The sequence below is a fragment of the Rhinolophus ferrumequinum genome, chromosome 6 (genome assembly GCF_004115265.2).
Source record: "Rhinolophus ferrumequinum isolate MPI-CBG mRhiFer1 chromosome 6, mRhiFer1_v1.p, whole genome shotgun sequence".
In the NCBI taxonomy this organism is placed as follows: domain Eukaryota; kingdom Metazoa; phylum Chordata; class Mammalia; order Chiroptera; family Rhinolophidae; genus Rhinolophus; species Rhinolophus ferrumequinum.
The window spans coordinates 23,112,443-23,127,518 of record NC_046289.1 but is presented as its reverse complement, the minus strand read 5'-3'; the positions used below and the strand labels follow the sequence as shown (position 1 = coordinate 23,127,518).

General features: G+C 44.9%; 2 protein-coding genes across 4 annotated transcripts in view; one reads left to right on the top strand and one right to left on the bottom strand.

The window, feature by feature from the left end:
* Positions 1–5,066, top strand: part of FLVCR2 (FLVCR heme transporter 2) — a 52,731-nt gene extending 47,665 nt beyond the window's left edge. For both annotated transcript variants that reach the window (XM_033109402.1, XM_033109403.1), the window contains exon 10: positions 3,375–5,066. In XM_033109402.1, the coding sequence (XP_032965293.1) occupies positions 3,375–3,449 (75 nt within the window). In that variant the 3' untranslated portion in view covers positions 3,450–5,066. The remainder of the gene's footprint in view (positions 1–3,374) is intronic.
* Positions 5,067–7,418: 2,352 nt separating this feature from the next.
* On the bottom strand, positions 7,419–15,071 carry ERG28 (ergosterol biosynthesis 28 homolog). Of its 2 annotated transcripts, none has more exons than XM_033107467.1 (5): positions 14,940–15,071; positions 13,252–13,415; positions 10,807–10,897; positions 8,283–8,401; positions 7,419–8,166 (listed from the first exon to the last, which is right to left on the bottom strand). In XM_033107467.1, the coding sequence occupies exons 2-5, from the start codon at positions 13,382–13,384 to the stop codon at positions 8,087–8,089; spliced, it is 423 nt and encodes a 140-aa protein (XP_032963358.1). In that variant the 5' UTR covers positions 13,385–13,415; positions 14,940–15,071; the 3' UTR covers positions 7,419–8,086. The 2 variants fall into 2 exon arrangements, with proteins under 2 accessions (XP_032963358.1, XP_032963357.1); XM_033107466.1 differs by lacking the exon at positions 14,940–15,071 and adding an exon at positions 14,843–14,869.
* Positions 15,072–15,076: the final 5 nt, after the last annotated feature.

Sequence of the window (15,076 nt, the reverse complement as noted above, 5' to 3'; positions counted from 1 at the left end):
CTGCCATGGTGGTGGTGGCCCCGAGGCAGGTTTCTCCTGGCAGGTGACAGCCCCTTAGGCAGCGCCATGGGTGATGGAGAACTGGAGCCAACAGATTGCCAGTAGGATTCTGAAAGAACAAGTTGGGAAGCAAGAGCTGGTGGTGGTAGAAGGGGAGAGAACCAGGTGTATGCTCTAGAACAGCAAAGTGTTTCCCTTCTGCTCTAATCAGCTGGGAACCATTTTCACCAAAATGTTAGATAACAAATCTGAGCCAGAATGAAAGCAATTTCAAATCAGAGGAGTAAAAGTGGGATATTTCTTTAAAAAACAAACAAACATAAAAAAACCCAAAAAACAAAAACAAGCGAAAAACCCCCCATAATCCAAAACTTACCGCAGAGGTAATACAGGTTCTTTGAAGAATAACTGAAAAAATACAGAAAAGTGTACAAAATTTTAAAATCACCCTGTAATACCATCTAGAGGTGAGATGCTGTTTTTTTGCATTGACTTATACATGTCCACGTGTAATATATATCTGTGTGTGTGTGTATATACACACATATGGATATATATGTTTTATATATTTTTTGTTTTATATATAAATATATATATAGTTTTAAAACAAAAATGTAATCTTGTTCTATCTGCTTTTTTACTTGTTGTGAACACTTTCTCATCAGCTCATTCGTCTTTTACAACATACTTTTAATGACTGCACAGTGTTCTATGATATGGGTAAAGCATGATTGGTTTAACAGTTTTCCTGTTCCTGTACATTTAAGTTGTTCCAATTGTTTTAAACCACATTGTGATTAATGTCCTGGAAGCTGACTCTTTGTGCATGTTCTGAAGCACAGTGTTTCCCGTAGAAATGGATCAGGGGTCATGCACTTTTTTTCAGACTTTGATATGTATTGCTACACTGTTCTCTAGAAAGGAACGATCACTAGTACCAACTGATATTGCTATAGCAGTGTACGAGTGCCAACACTGTGTTTATCATTTTGACAAATCTTGGCCAGTTTTCTAAGGCAAAAATATCGGGAAGAGGGACAGTTAGTGTTTTGAGGATATGCCTTGGCAGATAGATGATCATCTGTAGTTCTTTGCTATTTGTCTTCTGATGTCAGTCTCTCGAGTTGGCAGGCAGCCGCAGGTAGCATGTGGAAGGAGGAGCAAGGGTGGGAAATTCACTGGGAGGACAAGGAAAGCCTTAGCGCAGGAACCCTGTTCTCTAAGCCACCGAGGACCACGGCATTGCCACTGTGGAGACGGGCTTCCACCTGTGCCGTGCGCAGGACACAGACTGACTGGGCAACTCTGGGGACTATATAGTGAGCCTGGGAAAAGGTGCCTGCAGTAAAACAGGATAGATAGATCTCTCGTGAAGCAGTTTCAATTTGGAATGTGACGTACCGTGTCCAGTGATCTGAGATTTTGCTGTGTTTATCATCTATGTTTACATTGGCAGATATAGGCAAACAAGAAGAGAGTAAAGGCTCCCTATAATCTTAGCATCCAGAGATAACCTAGTAACATTTAGTCTACTTTTCAGTTTGTTTTCTAGGGGTATGCTTGTGCACCTTTGGTTTTCCACTCTGCTCATTTACTTCACATAGCTTGACAACTTTTCCACACCATTATAATCTATAACCTCGTGTTTACATATATATGGACATCTCCTCTTGTTGAATAGTTAGGGTGTTCCAATATTTCATTATTCTTGCAGCCAGATCCTTGTGCACATGGACCAGTTTGTTACCCAGGGTTGGAGTTGTTGGCTCAGTCCAACAACTTCTGTATGGAGTACTGGAAATAGCACTCAGTAGGGATAGGAGACAAGTCTGGTGATGGTTCTCAACGGTCTGTGTCTCTGGATAACTCACTCTGCGTCTCTGGACCTCACCTGCATCTGATGTTATGGGGAGGTCAGAGTCATGCTGCGCTGACACTCAAGGAAGCCAGGGCGGACACGGAGCACCCCTTCTCTGAAGCTTATCGTTACACAGTCAGTGGAAGTGAGCCCTGCACATTAGCACACGAGTTCATTATCAGAGCCAGGTGAAGACAGGGCACACGGCAGATCTGGCCAGAGCTGCTCTTTCTAATCAGTGAGGTGTATAGTTTTGGTAAAAAGAGACAGAACTTCTGGGATCGGGTAACGACTGACCTTGACTATGAAACCTTTGGTTTGGGTTTCCATTTTTCTTCCAGTTGGTAGTTCTCAGCCACAGAGAGAGTGGTTGTGCTTCCATTCCCACTAACCTGTGTTTCTAACTGTGATTTCAAGGTGATGGCTCTGGAGGAGGCAGATGTGTGTGTGTGTGTGTGTGTGTGTGTGTGTGTGTATGTGAGAGAGAGAGAGAGGCTGCCAGATTGACTTAACTTGCCTGAATGAAGACTTGTCATGACTGAGGCTGACTTGGTTAGCAAAAAGTTAGCAAGATGGAGAATGGGAAGGTTGGGTTTCTACAGCTGGGCCATTGCTAGGACAAGCGCTGAAGTCCGGGGGAAGCACCGTCTGTCTGACTGCCACAGGCCTCTAGCTCGGCCCTGCACACGCTCCTCCAGCCCTCGAGTAGTGCTGGCTGGGCGGTGCTACGCTATGCCCAAGGCCTTTTCCCTAGCTAGACAAACCTTTGAGCTAAGAAGCAAAGTGCTCCTGAAAACAGCAAATGCCCCAGGTGGCAGTATGTACCTAGTGGCCTCGCAGGGTAACTTCCAGCCATATTTAATTGCAAACCAACCTAGCAAGCGTGACCCAGAAGACTCTTCTACTCCTGCGCCATTTCTCCCTGAAAAAGCCAAAGCAAAACTGACCCAAAGTCTTTTTCTATCCATAAAGTATATATACATATTTTTAGCTATCGAGTTTATGTATGCAGTTATACGTCCTGCCTTTATAAAAATTCTTTGTTGCATCCATTCCATCCATGCACATTATAATAATATTCCACATCCTGGGGGCTGCCGCCAAATGGGGGTAGTTAGAAATTCTGAGGGAGTTACAGACCTGGCCCTTTGGACAGCTACTTGATGGTCAGCCCAGGTGAGTTTTAGGCTATCAGATCAGGGAGGAAGCATGAGGGGAGAACAGAGGCACTTGCAGGGGGTTGGTTTGTGGTTCTGTGGCATTGCAGGTAGCTGGCCTGTTTGGTTTTTCCTTTGATGACATTGTGATGGGGTGTGTGTGTGTGTGTGTGTGTGTGTGTGTACACACTTGTGCCAGGGGCTGCTTACTTTTGTTCCCTCTGTTCGCTCTGGAAGATGCTGGGTGGCCTCTGGCCCTTGTTTCCTTGCTGATTTGTTTCTGACAGGCAGTTGCTCCAGCCAGGGAGCAGTCGTGCGCTTTGTCACCCAAAGGGCTATCTGCTTGTTTTGCCTTGTAGAAACTCCAGGAGGAGGAGGAGGAGGAGAGCAATACCAGCAAAGCCCCCACCACCGTGTCTGAGGAAAATCTCTGAGAGAGGAAAGTGGTTGCGACTCAGGGAACACAGAGAACACCCCCACCTCTTGAGTCAGCACAGCGCTCACTGCCAGCACAAAGCGCTTTGCTGGAGCAGCTTTTGGAGGGAACCCGCTGGAATATTTGTGGCTTGGACGACAGTGCCTGTGCCTGCTGGAACCCACTCAAGCGCTCGCATGGTCTAACTGGGGAAAGTCGCACCTTGCACCAGATGCAGATCCTGCCCCCTCCCCTGTGGGATTCTGGGAGCTGGTGTTGGGAGAGGCTGGTGAGTAGTGACGCCTGGCCTTCCCTCCTCACCTCCATCCCTCATGGAGAAAGTCTGCAAAATTATCATGGAAAGAAAGCTTATTCAGGATATAAACTTTTTCTAGTGTCTTAAGACCCTTAGAAGCCCAGTTCTCAGGAGTGGCAACTGCTCTGGATGAGGGTCATTCGTGGGTCATCAGACTGACTGCTGGTGTGCTGTGGGAGGGCAGGCACCATGGGAACGAACTCCAGCAGAACAAACCCACCAGCACTCTGAGCCTAGGGTCTCCTGACCTAGTGCTGGAGTCTGTCTCCAAACCCGCTTTCCTGAGCTGATCAAACCAAACATTAATAAACTTGAGAAAACCTTTGTGGTCATGAAGGAGAAACCAATTTTGGGGAGGTTAATTGACTCAGTGTGTGAGGTTTGCTGGGGGCTGTCTTCTGAGTGTGTCTGCGAAGGCCCGTCCGTGTTTGGGGACTCGGGTAGCTTGATTTGGGCACGGGGAGGTTCTTTTCTGCAAAAGACGCCATTGCCCGAGGGCTTCTGAGTGTGTCAGTCAGCTCTGGTGCCTTCGTCTGGACACTGCCGTGAGAAACTTAGTCACTGGCCCGGAATGAGGGAAATACCAGCCAACTTCCTATAGCCTTTACTGAAGAGTAACCTTGATTTATTCGACCCTGAGAAATCCAAAGCTGCTTCTGAGCGAGAAGAGGAAAGGGGCAGAAGGCAATTGGTCCTTGAAATGGGAATTGAGTGGTCTGCATGAATTTCGTGTATCCCACCTCTGGTGGGGACAGTATTTGCACATCCATCCCCTCCTGGCAATAATTTTTATCAGTTCTAAATTTAACCCAACCCAAATTGCCCTCCACTGCTGCCTAACCTGCTATCTGGTTCTACTCCTGGGCTTGGGTAGCACCTCCTGAAAATAAGATATTTTGGTAATTTCTCCTGTACGGTGAGCAGCTGCAGTCATGACCACTATGCTGTTTTGCTGTGGCCTCGGCTCTGGACTCAACACATTGGAGCAGCCTGCACTGGCAACAGTGCTGGGGTGCTTGGGCCAGTGCCTGAGGGGGGCTAGGGGTGTGTGTGTGTGTGTGTGTGTGTGTGTGTGTGTGTGTGTGTACAGACACTGTACGTAATAAAAAAAGTGCACACTTCAGGTGGTGGGGAGAGTGAGTTTGGGGTGGAAGAGATGGAGAGCAAGTGTGCCTTACTTTTTGATAAGGAGAAACGTGTTTACTTTTCAGCCTCTTAAAATGTATTAACAAAATGTTTACTGAATCCATTGCTTTATTTTAAAAACATAATTTGTATTTCCTATTTGCAAACCCGATGTTTTAAGGCAGTAAAAGATTGTCCAAGTGGTCTGTCTTGTCACTTGATGGGGCCGAGATGGCTTCCGGAGTCCCCACGACATGATTGCACATTTCTGAGTACTGTGACTGTGGTGTGGGAAAGGGCTGGAGGGGTGGGGCGTGGGGGCTAGGGGACCACAGAAGGGGTCCTGGTTTTACATATGTCACCATCCCAGAGGGTTATTTTTTGATTAAATTTTTTTATTAGTTTCAGGTACACCAAACAATGTAATAGTTAGACATTTATCATTTATATCCCTCACATAGTGACAACCCCCTCTGACATCGCACACAGCCATTACATTTCCACTGTCTCTATTCCTAATGCTGTACTCCACTTCTTGTAACTATATACACACATATATATAAACTTGTAGTTGACATTCATTATTGTTCAGCTTCAGCTTCAGGTGTACAGTGCAGTGATCAGGCATCTACATCTTCCCTGAGGTGGTCTCCCTAACGAGGTAACTAGTGGGTTATTTTAAAAAGATGAGATCGTAAAGGTTACTGTCGGCCTATGTGGGAGACTGCAACTCAACATCCAACGCATGACCCTGACCGCTTTTCGTACTGTGTACACATGAAGGTTTGTGACTGCTGTTGAGAGAGCCCGCTGTTGTTTCTGGCTCTGCTTCAGAGGGTGTCTGAAGTGTTTGTTCTATAGTCACCCTAGCCGTGCACCCGCTTGCTCTGGCTGGAGTCCACAGTTTCTGCATCTGCAGTACTGATACGGTCTTCCTCCTGAACTGTCCTACTTGCGGCCACTGCTCCCTGCCCAATCTCGCTCGCCTTGTGTGTTATGTGGATATGCTGCTGCTACTGGTTTTCTGTACGTTTCTTGCCTAGAGAGTCACACTACCTGTGGTATTCTGGCACCCTGTCTGTCAGCAATTCTACTTTAAATCATCTGGGAAAGGAGCCAAGTCTGGGCTGTTAAAGAAATCTAATATTCAGTGTCTGCTAACTACTCTACATTATCTCTTAGATCCTTTGGGATCTTGTCTTTATATATCTGGAATCACCTTTCTGTGATCGCCAAATCATCTTATGCTTTCATTCATTCCTTTCTTGGGTTCTATGTGGATCTCCACGCAAAAGTTCTCTCTGTAAGAGCATTGCTTTTCTTCCTGTTGCCTTACAATGGTTGGTAAGGGAGAGACAGTACTCAGCACTGAGCTATTTTTCTAGATGTAGTAGTATGGGGATATGAGTGGAAGTGCTGCAATCACGCTTGGCACCATAAAGGAAGCCAGCTTGACGATGAAGCCAGCACGGGCAGGCAGAGAGCCACAAGAAATGGAGCTGGGTGAGTCCTGATCAAACCGTTCCTGAAGCCTATAATCCTCTTAACTTTCCTGCTTTGTGAGCCATGTTCTCTTTCTTGTTTAAGCTACTTGAAGGTAGATTTTGTGCTTTTCACCTAAACAGCCTTAAACGATCATCTCCAATGCATTTAAGTATCAACTTCAAGCTTCCTATCTTGCTCTACAAGCCCCCGCTTCCCTTTACCTCCTGCCTTCCACTTCCTACCTCCACCATAATGTAGTTACACTGATCTTAGTACGTGAGCAAGACCGTCCCTGCCTTCCAGATGCTGCTCTCTCTGCCCTAAATACCTGCTGCATATCTTAAGATACCTGGGCATTCAAGTCCCAACTAAAATCTTACCTCCTTCCTGATGATGTAAGTTATGCACGCTTCTCCTTTCTTGATTACACTACTTGTTTTCTAAAATTCTTATCCCTGAAGTTGTTCTTTCACTTGTTGGCTTGTTTATTGTCTATTTCCTTGACTACAGTGTAAGGGCCACAGTGGGAGCAGGGTCATTCATTTCTCTTTCCCAAGTGCCTGGCATGGGGTAAGTGTTCAGTACATACTTGCTGAAATAATAATAATGGGCTCTCCAGTCCACATGCTGTGTGTGAGGGCCCAGCCAGTGTGAAGCCCCTCAGGGTGGTTTGGAGGGCGACTGACTGCTCTAGTGTGTTATCCTTGGGCTTCAGTGTTCTTTTCATTGTCATGCAGCTGTTTCTTCTATGCTGCCTGGTTTTTGGCCTCTGCTTCCTCGGGAATCTGTTTCTCAGGAAGAAACAAGAACGGGTCCTGACTGTTCAGTTGTGAACACAGAACCTTGAAGGTGGGAAAGGAGAAGAGGAAGATGTGACTTCAAGGGAAATGAACAAGTGACAAAAGGAGCCAGAGGCAGCCAGGTTTGCGTGGGTTTTGAGCTGTCCTACTTACTGTAGTGTGTTTGATCAGCAGAGAGCTGTGATGTCCCTGGGCTGGGGCTCAGAGGAGGGCAGGAGTGCTCTAGGCTTAAGGGAGGTCAAAGTACAAGGGACTGAGCAGAGCAGAGGCTTTTTCTGTTTATTACAAAATTTGTTACACAAATACAGCTGATTAGGTCTAAAAACAGCCCAGACTCTCCCAACCCTGATCCCTGCAGATACAAGGACGTAAGACACGTTCCCTCACAGGGCAGCCCTTCTTAGAAGAACTGCCAGTCCCTCGGATGGTTCAGAGTCTTGGGTCCAGCAGCAGAGAGGAGCCCAGTGTGGGTGGACAACCCCTTGAGACAGCCCTTGGTGGCAGCTGCTCTGGGTGAGGCAGCAGCTTTGAGTTTCACAGTCCATGTGTTCCCACCACATAAGTCAAATCAAGGGATGGAAATAAAAGGAAAACAGCCAGAAGGCTGGAAAAGAGATCCTGGAAGAGGCTGCAGGCGAGGGAAGGGCACACAGTAGGCTTCTGAGATACTGACAGTTTCTTGATTTGGATGGAGGTACAGAGTAGTCGCTTTAAAATGATTCTTTAAATTGTACATACTTTTCTGTATGCGTGTTATAACTTAAAGAAATTTTTTTTAATGTAAAAATACCCCAAAACAAAAGGTAAAAGGCTATTAGTGGATAAGGGGGCTGATGATGGAGCAGAAAAGAAGAAATTAAAGCACAGAGAGGATGAAGGAAGAAGACAGCAAAGATGGAAGACGACGTCTCAGAGGTGGTAATGTTGGCCTCAGTTTCTCTTCTTCTGTCTGGATACTGGTTCTACTTCTAGGTACTGGAGCCCAACTAGCATACCCAGAATTGAGAGACCTAAAAACAGAGAAAAGGTTAGTGGCTGACATAAGCACGACACTCTCTTGTACCCCATGTATGTATGTTAGGGCTGGGCCGTTCCCATGGGAGGTCTAGGGTGGTTGCATGCTTACTTGCTACCATCAGGGGTGCCAGGACACCGATGGTGGGAGCTGCGGTCCCATATACAAATAACTCGGAGAGGAAATGTCCCAGGGCGAGGAGGAAGGTCCACAGTGTGATATGGTAGAGCCTACAGGGAGCAGACAGAAATGGGAACTGAAGGACTGCTTGTTCCGTGCAGACGAAAAGTCATGGTCAGACCTGATACACACAAATAAAAAGCCCAGGAAGTCACAGTGACTACAGGAAAAGGACACTTGGTCCTGAGAAAGACCTGGCTGCTTGATCACATCCATTTATTCTCTGCTAGAGCAAAACTGAAGGTTTCAACTGCTAACCCGAGAGGAGAATGGTCCAGGCATCCAGAGTGGACCTCCACGTCTTAGCAAGATGGGCAGGGTCTGGACTATGGCAATCCCAGGCAGTGTAGACGATTTTGGATCAACCACGCTTACATATTCCACTTACTCAAATTGGCTTGACTCTGTCGTCAGAACCCACCTGCCAGGTGTTTGGCTAGAGGCTGGTCAGTGCTCATATGATAACCACACAATGAAGGGCCCGAATGGGGAATGAGCACCAAGGACCTCGGGGGTTTTGGATGCTCTTTCAGTGTGGGCTGGTTATTTTGTGTCTTTGCCCAGGAAAATGGTTAGATGGAGGAGACGATGACACCCTCATGGGAAGAGAACTTGTTCCTCAGCTTTGACAAAGAGGTGGGGAAGAGATAGGGTACAGGATGACTGGATTGCTGGTATCTTGTTTTTTAACTGAGGAAATTGTAAAATTATGAGATACTCCAGACATACAAAAAATGACAAATAATAAGGTACTATAATTTACCCCTATGCAATCAATACCCTGCTCCATCAGATCTGAACATTTTGACATTTTTGCTTCAGATGCTTTTTTCTAAGAAATAAAATATTACAGATATCAGTTAAAGCATCCTGTGTACCCCTATCCCGTCCTGACCCATTCTCCTGTCTCCCCTTTCCCCAGGAGGAACCAATATCTTAAATTTGACTTTTATCATTGCTGTGCATGTTTTTTATACATTTAACAAATATGTGTATAGGGGAGTTGACTTTGAGTTTCCAGTTAGGGAGAGAATAGAATCAGAAGTACATGGACAAAAGTCTAGGCTAAAAAAAGGTTGGAAACAGACGTCAGCATTTGCAGCTGTCCTGTATTTGGAGAGGGGTAAATGAATGGGTAATAGAGGTAAAGATAAATCTGAGCTGTTTTTGCTCATTCCAAAAGCACAGCAAACAAAAGATACACCCCTTATACCTATCAGCGATTCTTCATGATGCTAAAGGTCTTTAAAATGATTATTCAATCCTTATTCCCGCCCAGTCACCCTGAGAGGTAGAACAGATATACTAGTCTCTTTTTATACACGAAGAGGCTGAGATGCAGAGAAGGTATATAATAAACTTGCTTCTACAAAGCTGGTTACTAATAGAACTGAGACCAGAACCCATTTTCTTGTTTTCATTCTCAGGCCCCAGGCTGTTTCCACTAAACCACAGTTTCCAAAAATATGTGTCAATCTAGAATAAGTAAACCACAGTTTCAAGTTCAAAAAAAAAAGAAAAGTTTAAAAATAAAACTGGAGACATGGCAGGGCTAATAGCCCTGCTTCAAATCCCATTTGAGTCAGTCTTCCTCAGTTTAAATTAATTGGGTCTCTAATATGTAGATCTGCAAAATCAGGAATGAAAATCACTACGCCCCAGGGCTGCTAAGAGACTTAATCAAGGTCACATAGATGGAAGCTCTTGGCACAATAAGAGGGGCTCAATAAATATCATTACCTCCTCACTTTCCCAGATGCTGAGAGTCTGGATAAGACAAAAAATATTTTAGTGTGAAGTTGGCGTCTTGGTGACTTTCTCCACTGATCTGAGCAAACGTTCCCCATTGATTGTGGTGATGACTGTTGTTGGGGACACAGCTCAAGCCCCCTCTAGTGGCCAGCACCCGTTACAGCATTTTCTAGACAAGAGGCTACGATTGTTGCCCTTACACCACACTAGTCTATCTGAGTACCCTAGAGAGGCGTACACAAAGGAGTCCTGGGCTCTCTTTCACCCGCCTCTGCATAACCATACAGCAGTTTACTTGTGGGTCGATTTTTTTCATGGATTGTGATTTCTGTTCTTTCCTGTTTAAGGAAGAATGTAAGAATAAGGTATGTGTGGGTGGCTGCTCTAAAAAGAGCACACTACTTCTTTGTAGAAGAAAGGATGATTCTTTAGTGAAGAAGAAGAGGGGTATGATGCAGGCCACTGGATCATGGCCCTGCCAGTTTGCTATGTCAGTTCCAAAGAATTTTCAAACTTTAAAGACCTGTTAGACCTATTACGTTTTTTTAAACCCGGAAGGAATGGAACCTATTAACCTTTTATTATCCACATTCTAGGCTAATGTATCAAAAGGAACAGGTCTCTAGGCGGCGGACCACAGTGGGTATGCTTAGCACCTTATTTCCAACAAAAGGATGCTAAGGCTCCTCCTTCCCTTACGTACGTCTTGTTGTGGATGTCGATCGCACAGAGGCAGCGGATCACTGATGAGAGTAGCGTCCATATCCCAAAGGTCCGAGCTTGGAGGCCATTCACTGTGTAACAGAGAAAAGCAAGAGTGTTGGGAAGGGGAAGGATAGGGTCCCCTCCAAGCTCTTTCTACTTCGCTGGTGGTTCATGGGAGGCAGGGAGCTGAGCCTGAATGACCTTTGGCTGGGCAGAGTGGAGACTCTGGTGCTGCAATGGGAACTGGAAGGAATGGAAGGAATTCCCAAGTGAGACCTGCTCAGCTCCTCTTCCAATGTCTACAGTTGGTCGGGGGAGTTCCAAGAGTGGAAACCCAACAAAAAGCCCAGTTGGGCAAATAACTCCTGGATGCAATAGTTTATACCTCTGCTCTGGAAGTCACTCTCGTGTTGGTGAAGCCCAGGGAGTCTGGATCAGGACAGGTTTGGGGGAATGTTGCAGAGAGTGGTCTGGCAGTACAGGATGCCTGGGAGGTCCGTCGACTTTCCAAGCTGATGAAGTCTTCGAGAACTCAGAAATACTGGACCTGTCTAGATGCCCACATTTAGTCTTAAAGAGACTTAAAGTCCCTGGGTCTCCTCCTGAATCCAAATCTATATCATTTGAACAAAGCCCAAACCAAGCTGGTTGCCTGTACACATGGTAGTGGAACAAAGCACTGTTTCTTTAGTATTTGCCAAGGCCACCCTGCTCTTGGTGGCTTTGTTCTGACACTACAGTATTAAAGATCTTGACCTGAAAGTATAGATCATATTCCACCATAAAGTGGTTCTTGAACCTGGGCATTTATTAGATTAATTGAAAGCATTTTATAAAATGACCAAGACCTGGGTGCCAGCCCAATGAAATCGTATCTCTGGAGGTAGACCCTGGGCATAAGTATTTTCTAAAAACCTCCTCCCTTGGTGATTATAATATACAGCCACTAATCTAAGGCGTCTCGTGGTCGGAATGCCAAAACAGTGACTGCAAAGAGACTGCCTTTGCTGGTCTATTCAGCAAGAGAAATTTCAAGGGACAGATCTGAAAACTGAAACATTTACTTGGTCTTTAATAAGGATTGTCTAGCCTTTGCAAAACCAGACAGTTATACCAATCTCACAACCCTGAAGACCTTTGGATAGGTGAGAAAAAATTCCATTTGCTAACCAAATACCTAGCAGTTAGCCCTAGTTGGCTATATTCTTTATAAACCAATTTGATAGCTTTTTCTGATGAAAAGACTGAGGAAATTTCTGTGGTTAGTGAGAACGAAAATGGAATATTTCACCAACTCTAACCAGATTAGGCATCAGGTGAAATTCTCCCAGCGTACTGCTATGATCTGCAGGGTGCCATGACAGCCCCAAATAATGAGGGTCCAGGAGGCAGTCTGCTTCTGGGCTGGATACACACACACTGCTTTTGCTCAGCTCTATGCCCTCAGCACGTCACCTGACCCCTGGGCTTCTCTGTCTCAACTTAAATTCAAAGGGCTAGACCAGATAACTTCTAAAATCCTGTGAATCTATACAGGATTCCTGGACCGTCGGAGGGCAGTTTTTGAGGGTGAAAAAGGAATTGTCCTGCTCACTCTTCAAGGTTCTTTATTCCTATTGTATTTCAGCTTTTCAAAATGAGCCTTAGCCTACTTAGTTTCATTTTATACCCAGATGTTGCAGGAAAATGAGCTAGGTCAGAGCCTGAATCTGGGTTAGCTATAAATGTGACATAGAATTGTCAGCTGTTGTGAAATGCTGTAGCTGAAGCTATCCCACACATCAATACAAGGAAGTGCAAGTTGAAATGTGAAACCACAGCAGAGAGGCTCAGGAAACTGGGAATGGCCACCATCGGCCTTCTGGAGTTTCATTTTGGGAAACCAACTTGGAGGGATTTTGGATGTCTTCTCAGGGACTAAATCATGGTTTGGGAAGACCTTGGATTAGTGACTCTTCATCTGCAACATGGAATGTAACCATGTGTGCCATGACTGGATTTCTGAAGAGGGTTGAGACGACATGAAAAGTTTCTTTATGGCTTTCTAGTGGGGCATCACAGTCACCAAGTAACTCTATTTCCTCATTTGCCCTTATACTGCTTTTTTTACAGACTGCCATGGCGGTGTAAAATGAATGAAACAGTATTCAGAGAAACTTTGGGGTGAAAACGGCCAAGGGCTATCCACAAAGTCTAGTATTCTAGTGGCTTCCAACGGCTAGAGTAGGCAGCATCAGAATCACCTGGAACGTACTGAAAAATAGATTCCTAGGCCCCACCCAGGGGGTGAAAATTTCAGTAAATAGTTTTGGAGACGGAAATGGGCACCAATGCTTTTTTTGTTTGTTTGTTTGTAAGTTTCCTAGGGTTACTCTGATGTAAAGCCTAGTCAGAAACCACAATTTAGGCCACAAAGGATGCAGTTAGTTATTTGACTTCTTACCCAGGTCTGGCTTGCCGGTGTAGAGCTTTTCATAGAGAAAGGTATGGTCTCGGAAACTCTGCAGCGTGTTCCCCATGGCTATGATGGACACCATAACCAGCCAACTTCGTAACACATTCAGGAAACGACTCATGACTCCCCTCAAACCTGAAAGGGCTTCTCGCCTTGGAAACAAAGGCAAAGGACATGAGACGACAGACGGTCAGTCTACTTGAACCATAACCTTTCTCACCTCTCTGGTGAACCTGTGTCCCATGCATGAGGGCTGTACTAAGACTGTTTGGTCAATCACTTCATAAATTCCTCTCCACTTCCCCTAGGCTCATCTACCCCCAGTTATCTGAACATACTACTCTTACCTTCACAGCGCACACTGCTTTTGAATATTTGCCCTAAACCAAAGTGTGCTGACCTTTACCCAGAGTGAAAAAGGATAAATAATGCAGTGGGTAGAAATGACAAACCCAGCAGAAAAACTGGAGAGAAGAAAGGGACAGAAGAAGAGGAGGTGTACAAATATTACTATAAAGTAATAAAATGGATTTCTGTGTAAGGCTTACAGAAATTGGTCTTGATATTTAGTCATAGTAATAGTGGTAAATCAACAGTATATTTTGCAATAGATCAACAGTATTTATCTTTGTCTTGAGAAATTTCTCCACAATATTACCCTACATCAGAACTCTTTTCTCTTGGCTGGAATCAGTCCTTTTACATCTTTACTTCTAGCCTGGTTTTTCATGTCATTCCTTTGTAATGCAAGTGGCTGAAAGGTGATTATAAATCTACTAACAACAGATACCTGCCTGGCTACTGATGACAGATCCTTCCAAGTGTATAGAAACCTTACACATTTGAATGAAACCTATGATGTGAGGGCAATATTTACATCCGTAGGTTTTCTCTACTCTGGTTCTCAGGGTATGCCATGCTCCATAAACTAGAAGAACAATCTAAAAGTTAAAAAATGAACTGCTGTGATTGAGAAATAGAAAGAAATTATGTGGGAAAGAAACAGCAGTGTTGGCATTGGGTTGCAAGAGAAATTATCATAGGTAACAGTTATTAGGCACTTGTATGTGCCATGCACTGTGAAAAGCACCACCTGACATATTGTAGACAGTATTAATATTTTCATTTTACAGATGAAAGTTGGCACAGTGAAGTTAGGTGATTTGCTTGAGGATACACAGCTAATATATGGCAGGGCTGAACTATGAAGTATGGTCTGTTGGACTCTACATTGCCTCAAAGTTGAGAATATTTTGATGAAGTTTACATTTTTGAGGAAGACAACCAGACCATATCCTCTTTGGTCTTCATATTGTATAGAAAATACAATTAGGTTATGTACTTTCGTTTAAAAATAAAAGCTTAGATCAACCTTTGCTGAGCATTGATTTCAATTAGCTTGACTTAAATAAAACCCATGTAGATAGATAAAGAATCTAACAATGGAATTATACCTTCTTAGCTCCTCCTTCTCATGGTCTCTCGGACCCTTTTCCCCCAAAAGGTTTCTTTTCTGGATCCTTTCCATCAGAAGTCACACAGACACCTACATCCCTCTTCTTCCCCATATTGTCCTTACCTGGCGACCGGACCCCAGCCCAGCAGCAAAGATACTACCCCAAGACAGCTCCAGCAGGGAGTCCACCTGAGCGATTTGTCCCCGCCCCCACGCTCACCTGGCTCTAGGATTGGGCCGTTTCCGTCAGTCCTCGCTCTGATTGGCTGTTCTGGTTTCGCTCAAGCAGGAGATGGGGCGTGAACCCCTTTACTGCCAATCAGCGGTTGCCGCTCCCCAAATCTCAGCCCCCGTACG